At 44.1% G+C, this 23,092-nt stretch overlaps 1 protein-coding gene across 2 annotated transcripts in view; it reads left to right on the plus strand.

Annotated features, from left to right (window-relative positions):
* The window catches only part of PIGG (phosphatidylinositol glycan anchor biosynthesis class G (EMM blood group)), a 1,313,866-nt gene that overhangs the window by 535,977 nt on the left and 754,797 nt on the right, over nt 1-23,092 (plus strand). For both annotated transcript variants that reach the window (XM_085636625.1, XM_085636626.1), the window contains exon 9: nt 9,080-9,492. In XM_085636625.1, coding sequence (XP_085492751.1) covers nt 9,080-9,492 — 413 coding nt within the window. The remainder of the gene's footprint in view (nt 1-9,079; nt 9,493-23,092) is intronic.

The following is a 23,092-nucleotide window of genomic DNA, read 5'->3' on the forward strand; positions in this document are numbered from 1 at the left end:
CAGCTGAAAAGTTTGCCTGTAAACATCTAATAAACTGCATCTAAGGAAAATGCTGTAAATTTATTTACTTTCGCAAAAATAGATAATTCCGTTTTTTTGGGGGGGCCTTATTTATATCTATTGCATGTGTTTCTAATTTTATCCTTTAAGCATTTAACGGCAGTTTTGTATATGTGCACAAACGCTCATACTATTAATTAAAGAGTACCATATAACTATTTTAGCACATCACATGGTTCATTTCTGGATTTCAGACTGAAAACATCAGAAGACCCATAAACACATATTGAGCTCATTTCAGACATAAACAGAAAGGGGTTAAACAGACAATACCGCGCGCTTTAGCCATTTTTCATAAATAGCGCCGTCGCAATTTACTTACAGAAGTTGCACTAATGAAAAAAACCACAGACATTTAAACACACAGTTGACTTACAAATCAATACGCATGACCGAAAGAAAGAACAGCTCACAGACTATACTTGAAACAAACCATTTACAAATACTAGTTGTAAGTCATATTTACAAGCAACGCTTTTCAATAGTGTTCCAAAAGGCTGCATAAACAGCCCCACAGACAGATGCATGTCCAAGAAGTAGTGAATGCGCTCAATTCACTAGCTTTGCCTAGGAGAACACCACACAAAATCGTTCTGCATATCTTCATTCATGAAACTGCGCAGAACGAAGGATCCTTGTTTTGTATTATGTCATATTTTAATTCCCTGGGGATACAAAATCACCAAGGAAGAAATATGTTTTTAAATTTAACCTATTTAGATATTTCCCACACTATGGTACCTTTCAAAACAAAAAGCAACACATTTTTCCATGTGAGCTTACAAACAGGCATGCCAAAAATACTGCGGAAAACGCAAGTATTATAATCAAAACCAAATGGAGAAATATCTCCTCATTACCTGCCTACGCAAATTGCAATTCGCATATCCAAACCTATACAAACCAAAAGCTACATTTCCAAATTTGCTAAGATCAGGCATCTTATAGCTCACTAATCTAGCTTCAAACTTCAAGGGGTTATCTCTACCAATACACTCGCAAATATGCGAGACCCTCGGTTTTGGTAATTGCAATGACCAAATCAGAAACCAAGAAACCAACCCCTCGGCTTTGGTAATTGCGATAACCAAATTAAAGACCCAAAGAACCAAAGGACTGGGAGCGACCCACTTATACTTAATTCTTATTCTTAATAATCAAAAGGTTATCCAAATTCTAATTGCCAAGTTCTACATGACCAAACGTCTTCTATAATACTCACGCCAAAAGGGTTCTTTTTCTCACCTTTTGAGTGACATCATGTGGAGGATCAAAATCAGGAAGAGCAGAAATATACCGGGCTACATAATCAAAGAATCTCCAGAATCCCAGTGCACAGAGTACCTTCTTGGTAGAATCCCGTTCTATCCTCCTCAGTAGATTTCAGTCTCCTGACAAGATCACTCCCACAGAAAGTCACTTCTCTGATGAGGCCGCGCTGTAGGGCGCCAACTGAAGTACTCCAATTTTTGAGACCCCAGAGGTGCCAGGGGTAGCACCCTATGACTTCGAGTACTTCCTGATGTGGTATTCTAGAATTCTGCATATCTTGATAGTATAACAAAGAACTTGGCAACAGAAGCTGAAATATGAAAAGACATCTTTATTAAACTACAATGAGTGAGACTACGTCGCACAGAAGCCTTAGCAACTGAATGAGGCAGTCTGCAGAACAGAAACCAGTCTCCTCTTTTATGGAGAATGTTACGCTCTGGGCAACACCGCCCTTCTCTTGCAGTTGGTCATTCACATATTTTACTTCAAAGAACAAGCAGAGTCATGATTGCAATCTGACATTTCAGTTCAGCCAGCACGCAATTATTTACCCAGCAAGGCTCAGATCCCACATCAGATATCAATAGGCCCCAATAAACATGAGCATCTCCTGGTTTGGGAAACAAGCCATAAAGCAGGAACAGTCAGGTGCGAAAGAGATTAGCTGGAGGCTCGTGTAGGATGAAAGGACTTTATGGTGTGTCAAGCCCTGATGCTAATCACAGGTGGCCAGGGGACGGGGAGCTCGTGAGACCGGACTGACCTGGGGCAGCGGGGCCCAGCTGCCCAGGTCACAGAGAAGTCAAAGGAAAGCATATGTACTGCAAGGCCCGTATTTGCTTCATTATAGCCTATGTGAGGGCAACCATAAGATGGCCGCCGCTCTAAGATGGAACCCGCGTAGTGATGTATAATAACGTGTACACAGTGCATTCATAGCTAGAACGTTCTACAAAACACTTGTACATACCGCATTAACCATTCGCGGTTCACTATTACCGGGATAGACAGGGGTAGGGCCCTGCCTCCTACGCGGTCCCATATTTTAAAGTACGACAATAGCTTTGTCCTGCCTGCTGTTGCAGGCAGGACTAGCTCTCTCCTAATGCTTTTTAAACATTTTTATAGCACAAATGCATTTCGCAGAGCAATAATTCTCGCATTGGCAGATTATAAGCTATTGGAATTGTAAATGACAATGCCTTTTATTTATCTGTTTTAAAAACAACACATAAATAAAAGGCATTGTCATTTACAATGCCAATTGCCTAAACTCTTGTAAATGCTAGACCTATTGCATTGCAAATGCTTGTTTCTCTTTATAATGACTCCCTCTCCTTTATCACTGCTTCACTGCATGTGGACTATACCCACCTTCCTCACCGGAGGATTACTCACTGAGCTGAACGATCACCAAGAACACTGAGAACATAGCAGAACTATTAGCAAAATATGGTTCTTGCTGATCGTTCAAATCAGTGAGTAATCCTCCGGTGTGGTAGGTGGACATATTCCTCCACAGTTCTTTCGGTGATGAACTTGTTCATGGTGTGCAGGGAGCTAAAGGAACATCCCATTAACCTCTGAGAATCCAGTCCAGGCTGCTCAATGCATGTGTGCCAGTACGGCAAGAAACTTGGGTAGAGGTGTGGCTCAGCGGCCAGAACGGCTGACTCCGAGAGCGCAGGGGTCATGATTTGATTCCCGGCACTGGCGGCAGCTCAGCTCAGCATCATGTGACTCTGGGCAATACCTCACTTAATCTCCCGGATGGCCCTCAGTGCCTTCAAACCTTCAAGGATGATATGTTCACGCTTTATAAGTATAGATTTAACTTGTCAAATCCTTGGTTGTCACTTGAATTCTCTGTACACACTTGACGCTAGGAGAGGTACAAGCACTGTGCGTGTGGTGATGGAGAACCAAGAAACAGTGTGTGTCCTGAAAGGAGTCTTGGAAGGGGCTGTCACTCAGGCTGGTGAAGCAGGGACTTGTCAGCTCGTTGGTGGTCACAATGCACTCGCTGTACTCGTCTCTCTCTCACATTCACTCTATGCATTGCACACACGCTACGCAATGTCAAAGAAGCAGGAAATAGTGTGTGTCCAGAGTGGCGCGTGAGGGATAGAAAGGGGCCTTCACCGAGGCTGATGAAGACACCTCTAGAGAGACTTGTCTGCTAGTTAGGGGTCACTTGCACTTTGTCCACATCCCACGCTAGGAGATGCATATGCAAAGTGAGTGCATTGGTGAAGAAACAAGAAATAGTGTGTACCCAGAATGGAACATGAGGAATAGGAAGCAGCTGTCACTGAGGCTGGTCAGGTGTCTGTATATATGCATCTCTCACGCACTGTATTGATGAAAGAGTATATTGTGTGTGTTTGGAATGGGCGATTAGGAAAGGGCTGCCACCATGGCTGGTGAGGACCCTCTTGAGTGACTAGTTAGATCGCTGGTGGCAACTTATGCTCTCTGTACACAAGCTTTTCACTAGGCATGGTACTCCACCCTTCCACACTTGTGGATGTCTTTTCCCAGAGGTTGCTTTTTAAGTTTCGCCTACAGCGTGCAAGCGCTTTTAGCGACAGCTGTAGGTTTCAGCTACAGCACTCATGCTCCAACACCCCGCCCCCTCATACTGTCCATTTCCCCGTGCTCCTCCTCCTGCTGCCCCTTGTTTGTTTCCTCAACCCCTCACCCTCCTGCCTGTGTTGCTTGCAATCCACCTCCCCCACGGGCTGTTTCTACGCATATTACACAGCAACGCGGACTGCTGTGCAACATGGCTTGAATGGGGAAAAAAGCACTATGATGTGGTCAATGCTGGCTGTGCAACATGTCTAAAAAAAATTGTCAAAACCAATAGATTTTACATAGGCGAAACCTTTGGGCTTTGCCAATGCTTATTTTGTGTTTCTTTTGTTTCTCTCCTAATTGTTCACCTTCTAAACATTTTTCTTTGGTTGTATGACAATAAATCCCATACAGAGCCTTGAAGAAGCACCAGGCCTGCTCGACGAAGGGGGCGAAACGTGTTGGCTGGCCCTTTTGTTCTTTTTCCTTTTTCTGTTCACTGCCTTTACTGAATTGACCGAACTAATTACAATAATAAAGAAAAAATCAAGATAATATTGGATATGAAAGAACCTCTTCAGTCCCAATCTTGCACATCGACCATCTTGATTAGTTCATTAGAGCATCAAGAAGTTTATCTCTTCTGGTGTCTTAAATATGGGTTTCCTACCCTAATACCCCCTCCTGACGGTACAAGGATATAACCAAATTATGGCTATGCACTGCTTGGCAAAGAGAGTAGCTAACTCTACAAATATAAATTTAATTTTACTACCATATAGGGTGTGAACAATTAATAGTAAATATTGCTTAATTGATAACTTAAAAGTGGCATCTTTGATATGGTGCAACTTGGTAAGTAGCTATGACCAGTATTCGACTATGATCCTGCAGAACTACATAATTTATATGAAATCCATATTTGCCTCTTAAAATGTTCTATCGTGAAGAGTTTTGCTCAGTTTCAGGGAAGTCAGGTACGTTTATTGTAGTATTTTTAACTTTACCAATTTGAACCTGTTTTTATTTCGATTTATTTTTTTTACATGTAGACAGGCTTGTTTCCATTCCATGTCTGTCAGGGGCTATTTAGTGTTGAGTTGCTTTGGTGTTTAATTTTACGTTCTCCTTGTGTTAGTTCACATTGTTTCATAAACGTAAGACAGTAATTTTCCTCTTTGACACAGTTCTAGTAGTCCTGGGAAAATGATCCAAACTTGTCTCGCTAATTTAGCATATTGCAGTAATTGACCTATACCCACCCACCCACAAACAAATCCCTAGCTCCGCTCCCTATCCCTCTCAACCTCCCCAAGACTCCATCTTGCTATTTTGGATGTGCAATCAAATACATGCTAGGTGGTAAAGGGAACAATTACCAGCACACTAACTCCGATATAATGCAAGAATGCCCTTTAGAAATGTATAAATCTATTGAATGAAAAAATAAATGGTTCCTGTAGCCAATAGATTTTTGCTATAAATGACACAATGGAGGTTTAGAAGGGAAGAATCTATGACCCATTTAAGGCAGTAGTAAAGAGTTAAATGTATTACAGTCCCAACAGATGCCATATATTTTAGCAAGGACAATACAAGGAAAGCAAATAATGGAGGTGCTTTAGACTTATCAGCCTTAGGGGGGTCTTCCCCCAAACATTTCATTATACTCCTCCATTTTTGCTGATTTCGTTTTGCTGGCATTAGGACTCAGCACACGTTACCACAGTTGACCAGTGCTAAGGGGCATGTACACATTCCTCAAAACATGGTAACATAGGCTTACCCCCAGTTGGCCTATTTAATTTACTTATAAGTCCCTAGTAAAGTGGTACTACATGTACAAAGGGCCTGTAAATGTAACGCTACCAGTGGACCTGTAGCACAGATTGTATCACTGACTTAAGTAGTTTCTAAACATACCTCAGGCATGCCAATGTAGCCTGTGGGTGCAGTTTGTAAACTGCCATTTCAACCTGTAAAAAGAAGCCTTTTGCCATACCGGATTCTTCCATTTTAATACATACAAGCCACCCCTAGGGTAGGCCCTGAACAGCCCTAAGGTCAGATTGCAATGTATTTAAAAAGTAGGACATGTACTTTTAAGTTTTACATGCCCTGGTAGTGAACAATTCTTAAATGTGTGTTTCTCTACTGCAAGGCCTATCTCTCCTATAGGATAACATTAGAGATAGCTTATTGCATTTGATAAACTGTAATTTCCAAATGGGAGCAGGCAACCAGTTCACGTTTGATGTCTTTGAGATTTAAAGAAAAATCGTCGCTCATGGTAAAGTAAGATTTTAAGTTACAATTATGAAAATTCTACTTTTAGAAATTTGGCATTTTCATGCCATTGCTATTTGGGGTCTGTAGCCTGCCCCTGGGTCACATAATGGGGTGTAGCTGACAGGCGGGCTCCTCCTAGACAGCCACAAACAATAGGGGGGCTTAGGTGTGCCTGGATGGGCTGTCTCTGGCAGGATGAGAGGATGGAGCTGGGCCCAGCCCTCCTTACACTTGACTAGGCTGTGTCCTGCCTCCACATAAAGGGCTGCATACCCCCTGTAGTTATTCTGGAGCCAGGACAGGGAAGGCAGAAGGCCTGGGGACTTCAAAGGGAATTTCTAGAAGCTTCTCCCACCTTCCAGAAGAAAGGGCATCAGGTATAAATATTGGACCTCAGACACCACTTCTTCAGTACACTCCTGCACCCGTGGAGACTGCCAGTAGGATGGACTGTTGTGCTGCTGAAATGACTGCCACTCAGCTGGAAGAACTGCTGCCCTGCTGTGCTGGCCTGCTGCCCTCTCACCTCTGTGAGAAGGACTGGACCTGCATCTGTTTAACCCAGGACCCCAAAGTGACTCCAAGGGCTAGTTGGCTGGCCTCCTGATTAGAGCCTCAGTGACATAACCTGTTTCCAACAACCGTGCATCTGCACCTGGACTCTGCCATCTGTGAGTCTACCCTGCCAAGTGATGCCACCCCAGTCCTGGACCCTTAGAAGTGGGCCTATGGTGCTCTGCTAGCCTCTGTGGATGAAGCAGAACCTACGCATCTCCTCTACTGTGTGGTGCAGCACCCAGCAGAACCGATGCATCACTTCTGCTTGGATCAGAACTGCCGCAAAGACATGCATTGCATCTCAGCCCGTCACCTCATCGGAACTGCAGCTGCGCGACACATCCTCAGCGCAGGCCATCATATCCCTCATCGGCGGCAGCCGCAACAATGGGCTCCACATTGCAGCTCCCCTGAACCTATGCATTGCCCAGGCTGCTCCACACATCTTCGACACTGGACTTCACATTGCAAGCCCTCGTTGAAGGGATCCTCTACAATGATGATGCAGGACCTTGAACCGCAGCCTCGCCGCATCTCACAACCGGGGCATTGCTTCGGCTGTGTGACGCATCTTCAATGCGGATCCTTGCAACGCTCTGCAAACCAGAATTTTGAGGTACTTTGTTAAGCGGGCCCAACTGTGTACCTGTAGCTATCCCATGCTCCATCGTGGTCGGCCTGAAGTTGTGACTTTGTCCTGGTCTGGCAAAACCAGATATCCACAGTTGGCGCTTTATGGTGCTATTTCAACTGAAAACTTTAAACCTGCATAACTCCGGTTTTAATGATTGTTTTTTTGTTGTTTTGGTCTTGTTGCACAGATACTTTAAATATTGTCTTTGAGGTAAGCCTGACTGCTCTGTGACAAACAACCCGAGGGTTGACCACAGGTTAATTTAGGGTTTGCTTGTGACTTCACCCTGAGAAGACTTATGGTTGCTTCGTGAGGTGTTTCACCCCCCTTAACCAGTAACACAATGCCTTACAAGAGGTAATCAACATCTAAGAGAAAGGTCATTATATGTACGTGGCATCTTAGGATGATGCCCATGGAATAGCCCAGGTGGGCCATAAGAGGCCTTTAGCAAAGGCTTTACGAAAAGGTCATTAAATTAGATAAAATACGTGCCTCGAGGAGAAGTGCCTAAACAACCAGAGCATGCTTACAGAACAGCAACTTTTCTAAAATTGTAATAGCAAACAAATATGGAAAGAGGAAGGAACGAGGTCAGAATTCAGTATATATATTTGTTTTTAAACTGTACTGAAAGGGGAGGATTCAAGAGCATCACCCTTACTTATACAATGTATATGTCAGACAGAGCGTAACTGAATTGGTACTTTGCATTGTGAGAACGGATTTTGTTGGCGAAAACTAGATAGGAGTTTAAGATTTATAACAGGGCAGCTTTCAGTTTCTATTTGAATGCAAGAAGATTACTGGATTTGCATATAAGCAGAGGCAGGCCGTTTCAAGAACATCAAATACCCACAGAGAAATTCATGGTTCCTCAGGTCTTGCAGTTTGTTTAGAGACTATTATTAGCAGGTTATGTTTGTTTGAGTGTTTACCAGACTATCCTAGGTTTCTGTACTGCATGTAACCCCACTAACGTGCTTTACAACATGCTCTGGACGTGCCCATGTCTCCATAGGTTTTAGAAAGATGTCACAGACTCTATAACATCCTTGGACGCCAAGAACAACTTGACACCGCCAAGACATGCCTATTGACCTTGTGAAAAAATAAGCAGGCCCCCGAGAGGAAAATAAATGGAAATTGGCAAATATAGCTAAAAATCAAAAACGTATGATGTATGTGTTTTAAAAAATTGCTCCAGGATTCCTTATGTGTTTGGGGCAATCATTGCTTACTATTATAGTGACGCTTACTTACTCTTACCCCCCCCAACCCCACCCTGCTGGAGTAGCCACTGATGTAAGACCCATGAGCAGAAGCTGCTCCTTACTTATTTGCCCCCAGCATTCCAAACACTGCGTATATAGGTTTGTAGTCTATTTGTATTTCAATTTTAATATCTTAATGTTTGAAAAGACACTTTCTCATGTATTATAGGTATAGAAAGTTCACTTCATTTGACAAATGTGACATTTACTCTACTTTACACCATGTAGTAGGACAGGACTGAGAAAGTGATTGTTTGCAGTTAGGATTTAGTCTGTTGGAACTGGTTCGATATGCGTTGCTATATGGACGTCAAGCAACAAGTATTTGTTATTGTAATGTTTTGTCGGAAAATACCATTAGTTATAGCGAAAGCACACCACCGTTATAACCTAATGTTTCTTTTCTTCACAGAAGCCATCATCATCCAACTTAGGAGGGTCAGAGTTGGATGTTCTTCTTTTAGTTGGGACAGTCGGCCATGTTATCAGCTTGGCTTCAAGTAGTTTCATAGAAGAGGAGCACCAAACCTGGTATTTCCTCATCAACACACTTTGCTTGGCATTGTGTCAGGACATATGTAGAAAGTATTTACTCATAAAAGAAAGCGACCGGCATTCGCAGACGAAATTTGACGAGGTTGATGGAGATAGTGATTCCAAATTAGGCAAAATGCTCTCTCCTCCTGGATTTATGAAAGACCATGAAAAATGCCTTGCACTGGCAAGTCCCTGGGCCATTCTTATCGGTTGTCGATTGCTGCGTTCGTTGAATCAAACTGGAGTACAGTGGGCTCATCGACCAGACTTTAGCCATTGGTTAACAAGGTAGGTGTTAGAATTTTTTGTTTTTAACATTGATTTTGTAGTGTGATCGATTTAATGACCATGCCTTGGGCAGATGTAATCATTAAAAAGATTTAGCCAGGTAGTTATAAAACAATACTGTGATAGTAGGAGGACATAAACTATAGTTGTTCTGTTTGTTCGTTAGGAATACATCCCTTACAAAGTGGCGTGGTAAGAGTTATTTACAAGCAGGGAAAATGCCCCATAGTCGTCTCTGAAGCAGCTAAAGCATCAGTAGTTAGTGTTCAGAGGTCCTCTCACAGGCCGCGGGCCCCAGTGCCACTGAGCGTGGTGCACCATTGACAAGTCAGCCCGTGCACTGTCTTTAACATAGTTTTAGATCAAGTATGCAAAGCATCGAGAGTACTAAGCGGAGATTTCTTTTTTAACTGCGCTTCTTAACTTCAGCTGAAGTTGTCACAACTATAGGTATCCTCGAGTTTCGATGGAGGTTGCAAAAAGAATGTTATTGTTACAGGCGAAGCATGTTTTCTCTCGTAAGGATGGTACGTTTGAGGTTTGTGTTACCATTGATTTTTCTTGCTTTATTCTGAAACCTAATCTATCTGCTATAAAATCTTTTCTCTTCATTTATTTCGATTTGTTTTACAATCTCTTACATTTTTAAGTGTTTTTTGATTTCAAAGTATTTTATTAATTTGTATGCACAGACATTAGCATTTCTGTTACAAGGTTAGCCAATCGCAGTTTGTACAGCAGTGTCTTGAGGCACTTTGACACATATACTCGGCTAACCCCACATGACGTAATTTACTGAAGACAAGAGAAAGGGTGATAAAAAAAGGCAGGAAAGAAAGGGGTGAAAGAACAAGGAGACAGGCTCTGAAGTTATAAGTCTTTTGATCGTCTGACAAAACGGACATACGACTAGCTTACTTGTGGAGAGATTTGGGAAACCTGTTGGTACACCTACCGACCCGTGGGGCCAGATAGTTGCGCTCAGATACATTCACTTTTCCGCACGTAAAGGGGATCAGGAAATGTTTCGCCGGGATGACTTGTTTTCATGGGGGTTCGTAAAAGTCTAGGTACGTGTCTAGTGATTTCCACATCCCTCTGGTTGCTGGTCTCCAGGGTGAGTTCTGTAGTCCAATGTTGTCCGCACCTCTGAGATGCGTAATTCAGTTGAATCAGCCTTTGTATGAGGTCTTACTTGTGTCTTTCCAGTTAGCTAGGACCATTTTCACTGCCGCGGTCAGCAGCAGATCTAGCAGGTCTTTATCGTGATCTGATCTTAGTACTGCGGTCATAAATGCAGAGGCGAGGGAGGAAAATTCATTTGTTAGCCTACACCTTATCTATAAAACCAAAGATTTTCTTCCAGAATGTTTTCAGTGTTGGGCATTGGTAGATAATGTGTGCTAGGTCCCTTTTTTCCTTGCTACAGTTCCAGCATAGAGCATCTTCCCTGAAACCTAATGTGAATAAGCGTGCAGAAGTCCAAAAAGCCTTATGGAGTAGCCAAAATTGTGTTTGTGATATCACTGGGGAGATTTTATTGCATGAGGCAGAGGCCCATAGTGTGGCCAGTTCTTGTTCGTTAAGTGTGTGTTTGGTTTGTTTTTCCCAATAGTTAATTGTCTTGTCATTAAGTTTAGAGTGAATGAGTAAGGGACATAACATTTTACTGACATTTTTGCTGGTTTATGGCCACTTGGCAGTGCTTGAGTTCTCCAGCTGTGGCTCCCAAACCTGTCCCACGAGTTCTCGTTCATCCACAATGGCTAGTGCCCATTTGGTTAGTAGTATTGTAATGACCTGACGGGAGCAAATTCTAATGTTTATTTATTTTATTGTACTGTTAAGTTAAATTAAACCATTATAAAATGTGTTTACCCAAATTAAAAATGCATTGATTTGGTCGGCCGACCTTGGGTACACATACAGAAGCTAAAAAGTGCTAAGTCAAGTCCACAAATATTGTTCTTTGAAAATCATTTGCAGCCAAGAAATTAACTGTTTAATCAGTATTATTACACAAATATATAACTACTTAAGCTAGACAAGTTTCTAGAAAACTCAGTAATTTTCCGTTCAATTGATGTATTTCAGATAAAAGTTTGTCAATCTTCGCAATCAGTTGGAACATAAAATAAATCCACTGTTGAGACACCCTTCTCCCTTTTTTCTATTTCTTTGAAATATGGAGAGTGCTTATGCACAGGTTCACCTTCCATAGAGTGATAGAACTCTAGCTTCTAATTGCATACACTTCACTCTTGCCCTGTATATGATTTTTTCCACGTTAGAATACATTATCTTGTTGGTGCTAAACAAATCTTATAAGGAGCAGTTTGTTTTGTTGCATCTGGGAACAGTAAGTTGGGTATGCCTCAATTTTTAGGAGTCATTTCCAAACTTTGTTTGTCTTCTTTTAGGAAAAGCATGTTGGTGTTCCCTGATTGAGGTCTTCTTTACATTTAAATTAGGTTTGCAAGACACAGTCTTGAGTGGAGACTTGGTATCCCAAGTCTTTGTATGTTACAGGGCACATTTTGCTTCCTACAAGTAGGCCAACCAAAGATGTGAAAGCCCATTTCTGGTAACTCAGAGCTTAATAGCAGAGCGAGGGCATTAACTAAGCCCAGTTGATATATATATTAAGCTTTAGCAAATGCAACATTACTGCTTCAAGACCATGGTATTAACTCAACCTCTCTTCTCACGAGTTGCAGAAGTTTAATCTGGGAGCCTGAAAAAGGCTGTGAACAAATTACACTGGGAAAAATCTAAATACCTTAAGGTCCTCCCTGTGGTTATTTCACAGCCATGGCTCAGGGTGGGCATCAGACTGGCTCTTGCCACTGTAAAGAATGGAAGTTAGTAAGGGCCCAGGAAACTATTAAAAATGAGCCATAACTCAACCATAAAGGAGTTATCTTCCATCTTTATTGCTGCCTTGTGGTGTTACAAACTCACTTTTTCTTGAAACCTAAACCCCAAGTATTTGTTCATTGTGATCTCTATCATGAGGTTATTATAAAACCTTATGTATTTTCCATCAAAATGTAATTAATTACGTAGGTGATTTGGTAAGAGTGACATTATGAGACTAGTGTTCAAATCAATCTTTGCATTCCTATCACAGTCTTAAAAAACACTGTATGGTCCTGATAGTTCAGTAACAGAACAGGGGGCCAGGTTTGCCACTTATATCTTAAGCAGGGGCCAACACACACACCTGTTCGAGAGCACAAGAAGTTGATATCTTGGACAAAACTATATTATTAGTCCATGTCTAGATTTTCATCCAGGTTTTGCGAGCTCCAATAATTTACATGTAATCTGGGTGGAATTGGGGTGCCGCTACAATATTTTGTGGGAGACCAGCGAGTAGGGTCATCTATACGCAGAAGTGTAGTCTGCCTTGACCAAACTTGATATGGCACCAAAGAAATTGAAAGCAGAGTTAGTGTCTCTTACACAGGGTACAGAGCAATGAAGAGTATTTTCAGATTTATAGCATGATTTCCAATAAAAGTAGGAAATGTGAAACGTGAAAAAGTGAAAAATCGGTTAACCGACAAATCAACGGCTTCTTAACAGGTTGATGATCTGAGTGCTTTTATTATGAGATATAGCCAGCAATCACTGGTGATATACACACAAGTAACTTTAATTGATTGAGTTCACAAAGTTTGGCCCTTTAGGCGAGTTAAAATTGTGGGCTGAAGGCATGTAACTAATTATACCCCTTGGGCAATTTCTATCTGGGAAAATAATAAGGCAGCAGGAGACTATTCAGTGATTGCATTGTAGGAGCAAGCTCAGCATATCTAATTGGATGTTGATCCCGATATGCTTCATAAGAGAGCCCATATGTCTCTTTTCAGACCTTGCCCTGTGGCCTGTTTTTCTTGTGGAATACAAAAGCCCCTCACAAGCTCTTAGCTGGAAGAGGGAGTGACTATTCTGAATGTAAAGCTTGGGCATGATCTCTTACAGGCGAAGTGGAAGAAAGTAAGTGGCCATTGCATGGGCTTAAGATGGAAAGAACAAGTGAAAAAAACTCTTGTTAAGAAAGTCTTTACATTATATTTAAGCTGTCCGGAATTCGGTTAAAACCGACTCTGCCCGACAGTACCCTACCGGATGAAAATCAGCTGACCCGGTTGAAACCGAGTGTCACTGATTTTCATTGCAGTTGCACTACTTGTCCACTTGATGGAGCCAAAGCACTGCAGATCAAACTGCAATTTAGGCCCGAGAAGGAAGCAGCTACGAACGTGCGTCACGGACCCCCATTAAATTCAGGAGAGACACATTGGTTGGCACGGTTGGTGGGTGTGGCAAGGTGCCATTGAAAATGCTGTCCGGAGTTTGTTTAGCCCCACACACCTCACCACACTTCAGGCAACCTGGACGACGAAACGACGACCAGACGACGACCGCCAGTGTTCCGAGGCCTATTTTATTTTGAGCCATCCAAGGTAAATTTTGGGAGTGTTGTGCAGTTCTATAAAGCGCTTGCCATCTGTAATGTATGTGGTGCTGTTGTCCGTACACCCCTTCGTAGAGACCCTGCAATGTTTTAAGTAGGCAGGAAATTATTGGGCGACTGGGTGGGTAAGCACCGGGGAAGTGTTTTGCGTACTTTTTAAAATGTCCTTGAAACTCTTGCAGGCACATGCATCAAGCACAAAACCGGTCGCAAACGGGCAGATTCTCAGAATCTGCCCCTTTGCGACCGGTATTTTTGCATTTGGGATGCATCATCCCAAATGCAAAAATCGCTATTTAAGGAATCTCAAAATAGCGATTCCTTAGATAGCGATTGCATTTAAGGAATCCCTAATTGAGATTCCTTAAATGCAATGCATTACAGTTTAAAAAATAGCGATTTCGCTATTAGCGGGAGCAAATTACCATGAAGCTGGACTTCATGGTAATTTGCAAAAACTTAGAAAAATGCAATTATTTGCATTTTTCTAAGTTACATGTTGCGCACACACATGCCCTTAGAGCATGTGTGTACGCAACATTTGTGCAGAGTTAACATACATGGGTGCAATAGGGTGTCATTTTGACACCCTTGCACCATCGAAATTGCGGGAGCAATTTGCGAGTACCTACTGGTACTCGCAAATTGCTCCCGCAATCTCCAATGCATTCCTATGGGCCTGGAGGCCCATAGGGATGAATGGGAAGACATTCCTTAATTGCGACTCGCAATTTGCGAGTCGCAATTAAGGAATTTGTGGGAATCGCTATTTCTTTAGCGATTCCTACATGCATAGGGTTTTGCTATTCCTTAATTGCGATTCCTTAATAATCGCAATTAAGGAATCGCAAAACCCTATGATGATGCATGTGCCTGTTAATGCGGCCCGTGAGCAAGGCCCCCTGCCTGGCTAACATGGGGGAGAGGAGCTGTTGTGGTCTGCCGTTTGTCTGCCTCCGGCCGCACCCGGTTAATTCCCAGGTCTTTAAAATGACCTTGCACGTAACGAGGCATTGTTGTTATTGCACCCCTTCGTGGAGCCCCTTCAATGTTTTAAGTAGGCAGGAAATGTATACATTATTGGGTGACTGGGGGTGGGCACCGGGGAAAGCGGCGGCATGTTCAAGTGTTTTGCATACTTTTAAAAATGTGTTTGAACCTCTTAATGCGGCCCGTGAGCAAGGGCCCCCTGCCTAGCTAACTTGGGGGAGACGAGCTGTTGAGGTCTGCAGTTTGTCTGCATGCAGCTGCACCCAGTTAATTCACAGGTCTTTAAAATGACCATGCACGTAACGAGGCTTTGTTGTTGGATGGCGTGTTCCGAGGTTATTAGGGATCGGAAGAATTTGTACTTCTGTGAAGTATACTGAGTTGACAGAATTACCTTCTTCTTAATAAAGTGTTTTACTTTTTTTTTTATTATTAACCTTAACCATGTTCTGGTGCCTCTATATGTGTGTCTTCGGCTCCACCAACGGTACAACATATTTGGCATGTCCACCTAGCATGAGTGAGTAAACACGCAACAGAAGCAGTGTCTGAAATTAGAGGGAAGTATTTGTTGGGAAAGTTGGTGTCCTTTTAGAGGGCTGCTAAGAAACACCAGACATAAAAAGTGTGATAAAGATGTCACAGGATGTAAGACAGAGTGCTAAAACAGGGCTTGGCGGATGCAGCATCGCTTTGAGTGTTTCCCAGATGTCTGCGATATTTGGACCCTTATAACAATAAATTGAGAGATTCGTAAATTACAGAAAAGGTGAGTACTCAGTAGATTGTCTCTTACATTAGTATTATGCAGCCTCAGTAGACGATGCATCACAGCAAAAGAGAAAGAGTAGACAGAGGCAAAGGAAAAGAAGAGAGGGGAGAAGCGATGCATCACAGCGAAAGGGGAAGAGGAGAGGGAAAGGAAGAGAGGCCCTGCAATGTTTAAAGTAGGCAGGAAATTTCTACATTATTGGGTGACTGGGGGTGGGCTCCGGGGAAAGCGGCGGCATGTTCAAGTGTTTTGCGTACTTTTTAAAATGTGCGTGAACCTCTTAATGAGGCCCGTGAGCAAGGGCCCCCTGCCTGGCTAACGTGGGGGAGACGAGCTGTTGAGGTCTGCAGTTTGTCTGCATGCGGCCGCACCCAGTTAATTCACAGGTCTTTAAAATGACCATGCACGTAACGAGGCTTTGTTGTTGGATGGCGCGTTCCGAGATTTAGGGATCGGAAGAATTTTGACTTCTGTGAAGAATACTGAACTGACAGAATTACCAGTGTTTTACTTTTTTTTTATTATTAACCTTAACCATGTTCTGGTGCCTCTATATGTGTGTCTTCGGCTCCACCAACGGTACAACATATTTGGCATGTCCACCTAGCATGAGTGAGTAAATACGCAACAGAAGCAGTGTGTGAAATTAGAGGGAACTATTTGTTGGGAAACTTGGTGTCCTTTTAGAGGGGCGCTAAGAAACACCAGACGTAAAAAGTGTGATAAAGATGTCACAGGATGTAAGACAGAGTGCTAAAACAGGGCTTGGCGGATGCAGTATCGCTTTGAGTGTTTCCCAGATGTCTGCGATATTTGGACCCTTATAACAATAAGTTGAGAGTTTCGCCCTAGGGTCTGTACTGAGCAAAATGAGCAGTTTTAAGTGAAGTTCAAACCCTTTAGTCCATTGTGCACGTAAATTGCAGAAAAGGTGAGTACTCAGTAGATTGTTTGAATTGTATCCTAAATTAGTATTGTGCAGCCTCGTGGGGTAGAGGAGCTGTTGTGGTCTTTACGTAACGAGGCTTTGTTGTTATTGCACCCCTTCGTGCAGCCCCTGCAATGTTTTAAGTAGGCAGGAAATTCATAAATTATTGGGCGACTGGGGGGGTGGGCACCGGGGAAAGCGACTGCATGTTCAAGTGGTTTTCGTACTTTTTAAAATGTCCTTGAAACTCTTAATGCGGCCCGTGAGCAAGGGCCCCCTGCCTGGCTAACATGGGGAAGAGAAGCTCAGCCCATCAGCAGGGTGGTGTATTTCAGGGCTCGGCCAAATGGCTGCCTTGTGCCGTACTAACAGAGTAATTTGAAATGCAGAGTCTGTAATGAAGCTGAACAGCATGCAGGATGGAAAGATAATGGGAAGTGGGATGCAGAAGAGCAATAAGCAGCATAACCATCAAGACCAATACAGTGGCATTGTTTGGCTAATTGGCAAGATTTCAACTTCACAAACTCTTTCACTTAAAGCATAGACTCTCCCATAAACTTTGGAAATAACAGCAGGAGAGGATGTAGTCTAATGGTTAGGGCAGTCGACCTCACATCTAGCGGGGTTGGAGTATCGGCAATGACGCTCAACATCCTGTGATTCTGGGCAAATCACCTAATCTACCTGTCACTAACAAAAATGAATGTGCCCTTATGAATGTCCATTTTGGACACACAAGTGCATTTTGCACTAGGAAAATAACACTAAATGAATGGTTACACTCCTCATGTCATTCTGCGTGATGTTGCCTAATTCGGCTCAAATTTGGTGTAATTATGTGACAGAAAATCACGCAAGTTACGCCTACCCCTATTATAAACTCATTGCACGTTGCATGATAACATAAAAAACAACTAGGACAAAATAAGATGTCCAGTTTCGATATACTAACATCTAAATGTAAAATTAGATGGTTAAATCTTCGATTTATGTTAAAAATGTTAAAAATTAAGTAAGGAGTTATGTATTGTGCTCTTAAGTACGTTCAGTTAGGAACTCTAGCAGAAGCTGGTGATTTAACTATATGGCAAAGCTGAAACAGTGAACCTGTCATTCAAAGATATAGGATCTCATTATTTATAGCTCTGCTTTTAATAACAGCCTTCAAAATATAAAAATGTTCAAATCCATTCACTTAATTTAAATGTTGATTAAATAAAAAGGGTAAACGTTACATGAAATAAAATACAGTGGAAATGCGTTAAAAGTATCTGCTGACAGTTAGGTGTCTTTCCTTTCAAGTCTGTCAGCTGCTAACAAGGGAATCAGATCAGTGAAGTGTGTTTAATATGCAAAGTGTGTTTAAGGTTGCAGTACCACCACCTCTCCACAGGGGCAGAGCTGAGCAAAAAATGTACACACTTGATGAAAGACAAGTCCCCACAAGGTACATTTTTTAAAAGTTGTGAAAATTGGTACAGATGTTTCTGATGTCATTTTCTACCATTTTAAAGGAATTGCCTTGTGGGGACTTGGGTTCAGGTCCCCACGGTGCAATCAAGTCCCCACAGCGCAATCAAGTCCCCACGGCGTGAGTGTGTTATCACACCCAAGTCTCCACAAGGATAGACAGACACACACACACCTCCCCTCTCCCCTCCTTTCCTTTCCTTGTGGGGAATATGTGTGTACACCTGCCTTGTGGGGACTAACACTTCCCAATGTTTTTAAAATATACCAATAACAGAAAAATTTTAAGAAAAAATCATAATACTGGACCCACCTTCAATTCTGCAAATATGTTATTTATTCACGCTCACAAAACCATCTTTGTGTGGACTTTAACTTGTGTTATCATCCTTGCGGGGACTTACTCAATAATTATCATTTGTGATTGAATACATGCATACTCAAATGGCTAAATGTTATTTTTCAGTGCTGTACCTAAATTACATGACAGTTTAGTCAAATATGAATAGCTCATTGTGTCCTAGGAGCACACAGAGCAGAGAATTTCATGATAACACATTTCTCAACAGGAAATAATAGCATATCACATGCATGGAAAAGTATCCACAGATATCTAGCCTATTACAGAGCACTCCCAAACATTATGGACCATGAAAACAACACACAGTTCGAGCCGAAGATCCTGCAATGTGGTCAAGTGGCAAAACCAAGTTGCCAACTGACCACTTAGTACTTTTTCATTAACTTCACCAATTGGCATCATGTTCGTATAGCTGTGCATTAATAGTTCCCACAAATATGACATGAGATTATAGTAATGTTCTGGAGCTGACAGAGAGAGTGTGTGATGATAGTCAAATTCACTGCATGAGTATAATAATGCCAGCTCCCGGCAGATATTGTGTATAATTATAGTTACTTTCAAGTCCCCATAAACATAGTGCATAGTGATAGCTATGTTCAAATCACATGACATAGTGTGTCACTAAAGGAATGCCCAGATTGCCACACAGATAGTGTGTGATTATAGTCTTGTTCAAATCCTCCAACAGATAATGTCTGATTATAGTAATGTCCAGGTCTCCACCGATATTGTTTTTGGTGTATGATGTTAGCCATGCTGCAGTTCATGTTGAAATAGTGCTATTGGAATAATGCCCAGGTCCCGCAGAGATAGTTTTTGATTATAGTGATGTTCAAAAGATAGTGTTTGATTGATTATATGATCATATTGAAGCCTAGGTCCCCACAGAGATAGTGTGTGATTATAGGGATGCCCAGGTCCCCACGGAGATAATCAATCAATCAATCAGAAGGTTTATAGAGCGCGCTACTCACCCATGAGGGTCTCAAGGCGTGGGGGAGGCAGCTCCGGATCCGTCGAAGAGCCAGGTCTTGAGGTCCTTCCTGAACGTGTGCAGGGTCGGAGAGCATCTGATGTTCACCTTGAGTTTGTTCCAGGTCTTGGCTGCGATGTAGGAGAAGGCTCTCCCGCCTGCTCTGTTTCTGCGGATGCGGGAACTTCTGCCAGGGCGAGGTCGGTGGAGCGGAGGTTCCTCTTGGGTATGTGGAAGGATACTCTCTTGTTGAGGTATTTGGGTCCGATGTTGTAGAGGGATTTGTAGGTGTGGGTGAGGAGCTTGAAGGTGATTCTCTTCTCAACGGGGAGCCAGTGAAGGGCTCGTAGGTGTTGGGTCATGTGTTCGTGACGAGGTGTCCCGAGGACGAGTCTGGCTGCGGCGTTCTGGATGGTTTGAAGTTTGTGTAGAAGAGTTCTGTTGATTCCGGCGTATAGGGCATTGCCGTAGTCCAGAGTTCTGGTTATGAGCGTGTGGGTGACGGTACTTCTGCAATCGTGCGGTGTGAGATACTGTCGAAGGCTGCAGAGAGGTCTAGAAGGGTAAGGGCCGCAGTGTGTCCCTGACCAAGTAGTGTGCGGATGTCGTCAGTGGCAGCGTGGAGAGCAGTCTCGGTGCTGTGGTTGCTGCGGAATCCAGACTGGGAGGCTTCTAGGATGGAGTTCTCTTCGATGAAGGTGGTCAGCTAGGCATTTATGAGTCTCTTGGTGTCTTTGCCCACGAAGGGGAGGAGAGAGATGGGCCGGTAGTTTTTCAGGTCCGTTGAGTCCGCCGTTGGTTTCTTGAGGAGGGGTGTGATCTCCGCCCGCTTCCAGTCATCTGGGAAAACTCTGGATCCAAAGGAGGCGTTGATGGTCCGTCCTAGTGCAGGTGCTATGGCAGCGGTGGCTCTGGGGAATATGTGCGGTGGGCAGGGGTCCGTTGGGGCATCTGAGTGGATTTTCATCATGGTAGCAGTGATGAGCTCGACGGTGGCGGGATTCCAGGTCATGATGGTTGGCTTATCGGCGGTGGTGGGGGGGAGGTTGTTGTGCAGCGTCTTCTCGCTGAAGTGGTTTTAGAGGACCTTGATCTTCATTTGGAAGTAGGAGCTGAGCTTGTCGCAGAGTTCTTGGGAGGGTGTGATGTTCGTGGCTTCGTGGGGGGTTTAGCGAACTGCTGTATGATGTTGAATAGTTCCTTGGCGTTGGTGACATTGGTCTGGACTTTGTTTCTTATGAAGGTCCGTTTGGTGTCTCTTATGCACTGGTGGTATTCCTTCAGGGCGCTCCTGTAGTTGTTCCGTGCTTCTGTGTTTTTCTGGCTTTGCCAGTGTAGGAGAGTGGAATCTGACTAATGGTTGCCCCCAACTTTTTGCCTGGTATTTGAGTGGTTTTTGACTAGTCTGGCTGGGATCCTGCTATCCAGGACCCCAGCCTATCTGCTTTCTCCCTAAAAACTGATGTGAGTACTCTAGGTACAAACCTAATTGGATGCTGGGCATGCCCTACCAGTCCCTTGTAGATGGTACCCTAGGTACCCAGGGCATGGGTCCCCCAGTAGGCCTACCAGGGCTGCAGCACTTATTGTGCCACCCTGGGACAGCCATACAAACTGACACCACCAGACCACTACTGTAGTCTGGGTAAGGTGGTGCTAGCACCCCTTACAGGGATATAGGTACCCTATATCCCACCCCATTACAACACATGTACTCTCATAGGTCACCCCTATAGCAGGCCTTGCTAATCCTACAGGGCAGGGTGCTGAGGTATGTGTGAGGGGGGACCCCTACATGAGTAGGGCCTCTCTGCAACCTTCTTAATATCGTTACTGGGTTGTTTGTAGTGTAGCCATACCATATACTCTTAACCGCATTATAAGTCTATCGCGATACCGCGATAACTTGAGAATGGCTACACAGAACCATATCGTGTTTGGTGTCAAACATGTAGGAATCATACCCCCAGTCCAGCCATGGGCATGAGGGTACGATTCCCCCCTGCTAGAGGGGCGATATGGGAAAAGCGGTAGAATTTAGACACCAATTTAAAAGTGCACAAGTTTCACAAAATGGCTACTGCCCGCCACCTACACGACCCTGGCGGGCTGTTGCTGGGGAAAATCCCAGCCTCGCCAGCTGGACAATAGGGCTCCTGTGGCAGGGAGGTGCTAGCATCTCTCCAGACAGGATAATGTGGATTGGAACAGGGTGGGTGCACCAAATGTCCTTTCAGACTTGCACGTAGGCAGCTGCAGAGACCTAATTCTGCATACTCCGCTTGGAACCGGTTCAGGGGCATCCTGCCCCTCGCCCAGGCGGGAAACACACAAAGGGGAGAGGGTGTAGCCACCCTTTCCCGCCTCACCACTCATTGGTGGACACTACTCTGGACACTCCCCTAATCTTGGGGATAAAGGTGAATAACGTGGCCCCAGAGCCTCAGATTAATCTTGAACTTTACAGTCTTGACCTTCGACTTGCTGCTGCCCAGCTGACGGAAGAAATCTCCCTTGGGATAAAGGAGTTATCCCCCTGCTTGGCAGGCACCTGAAACACTGCAAGTGACCCGGTTGGAACTTCGCTGCTCCAACGGACTTCCACGACTTCCAGCACCCTTGAGGTGGGTTTCCAGTGCATCCCAGAGGCCAGTGAGTGTGCTCAACGAGTTTGGGCACCTTGGACCACGTGGGTGCCGAGATCCCCAATACCCCAGGACACCGTCCACCTCTTGCGTAGCACACGACCCTGACCAGTGGGGAAGTTGTGCTTTGGCCCGTTTACGAGCCAACCACTCTACAGCAATTGTGCCAAAGACCAGCGCCCTAGCCCCCTCCGGTGGCCCGTGGGTGCCCTTTTACGCACGCCAAATTGCCGCCTCCCGCGGTCCCTTGTCTCTCGACTTGTGGGCCCTAGCGGAGGTCTATTTCTACAATCAAGAGTTCCCCTGGTTGCTCCAGGCCTGCTCTACAGTCTCTCCAAAGGAGACCTCTCCCAGACCTCGTGGGTCTGCACTGTAGCTGATTTGTTTATTCTTCGTGGGTTGCGGTTGCCAAGGCTTAGTGGATCCAATCCGGACACTAACACCGCAGCGACCCTCATCCGACGTGGGACAGTCGCCCTCCGGAAGCTGGCCTTCCTTGAAGCCTCCCGGAGCCCGTGGCTGCAGATCCAAGCGACAGCACCTCTCACCTGAAGCACCCGACATCGAAGGGCTCCTTGCTTTGAGCCTCCTGGTCACTGTGCCGTGACCCAGACTCTGTCCCCTCTGCTTTCAGGTTCTTCTCTACAATCTTCACATCTTTGATCTTCACGGCATCATCGACGCTTTTGGCTAGCAGCACTTTTGAACATTTTCCTATAGAAAATCAGCCCGCGACCCGACACCAGAATCGACCTATGCACCCGGCTTCCCTGGGGCAGGTAACAGTGGTACCTCGGTACTCTCGTGGTAGTGGGCTCCTCAAAAGCTTAAGTCTAAAGTTTTAACTTTGTACTCCTGCTAGAAGTGACTTTAATCTGTGTAATTTCAACCGCGACATTCTCCATAGGCTAACATTGAGATCCCGATAGCAGCTCTTTGCACTGCACGCGTCTCCCGTGAGTCCCCTTCCTC

The sequence above is a fragment of the Triturus cristatus genome, chromosome 2_1, assembly GCF_964204655.1.
Source record: "Triturus cristatus chromosome 2_1, aTriCri1.1, whole genome shotgun sequence".
Lineage (NCBI taxonomy): Eukaryota > Metazoa > Chordata > Amphibia > Caudata > Salamandridae > Triturus > Triturus cristatus.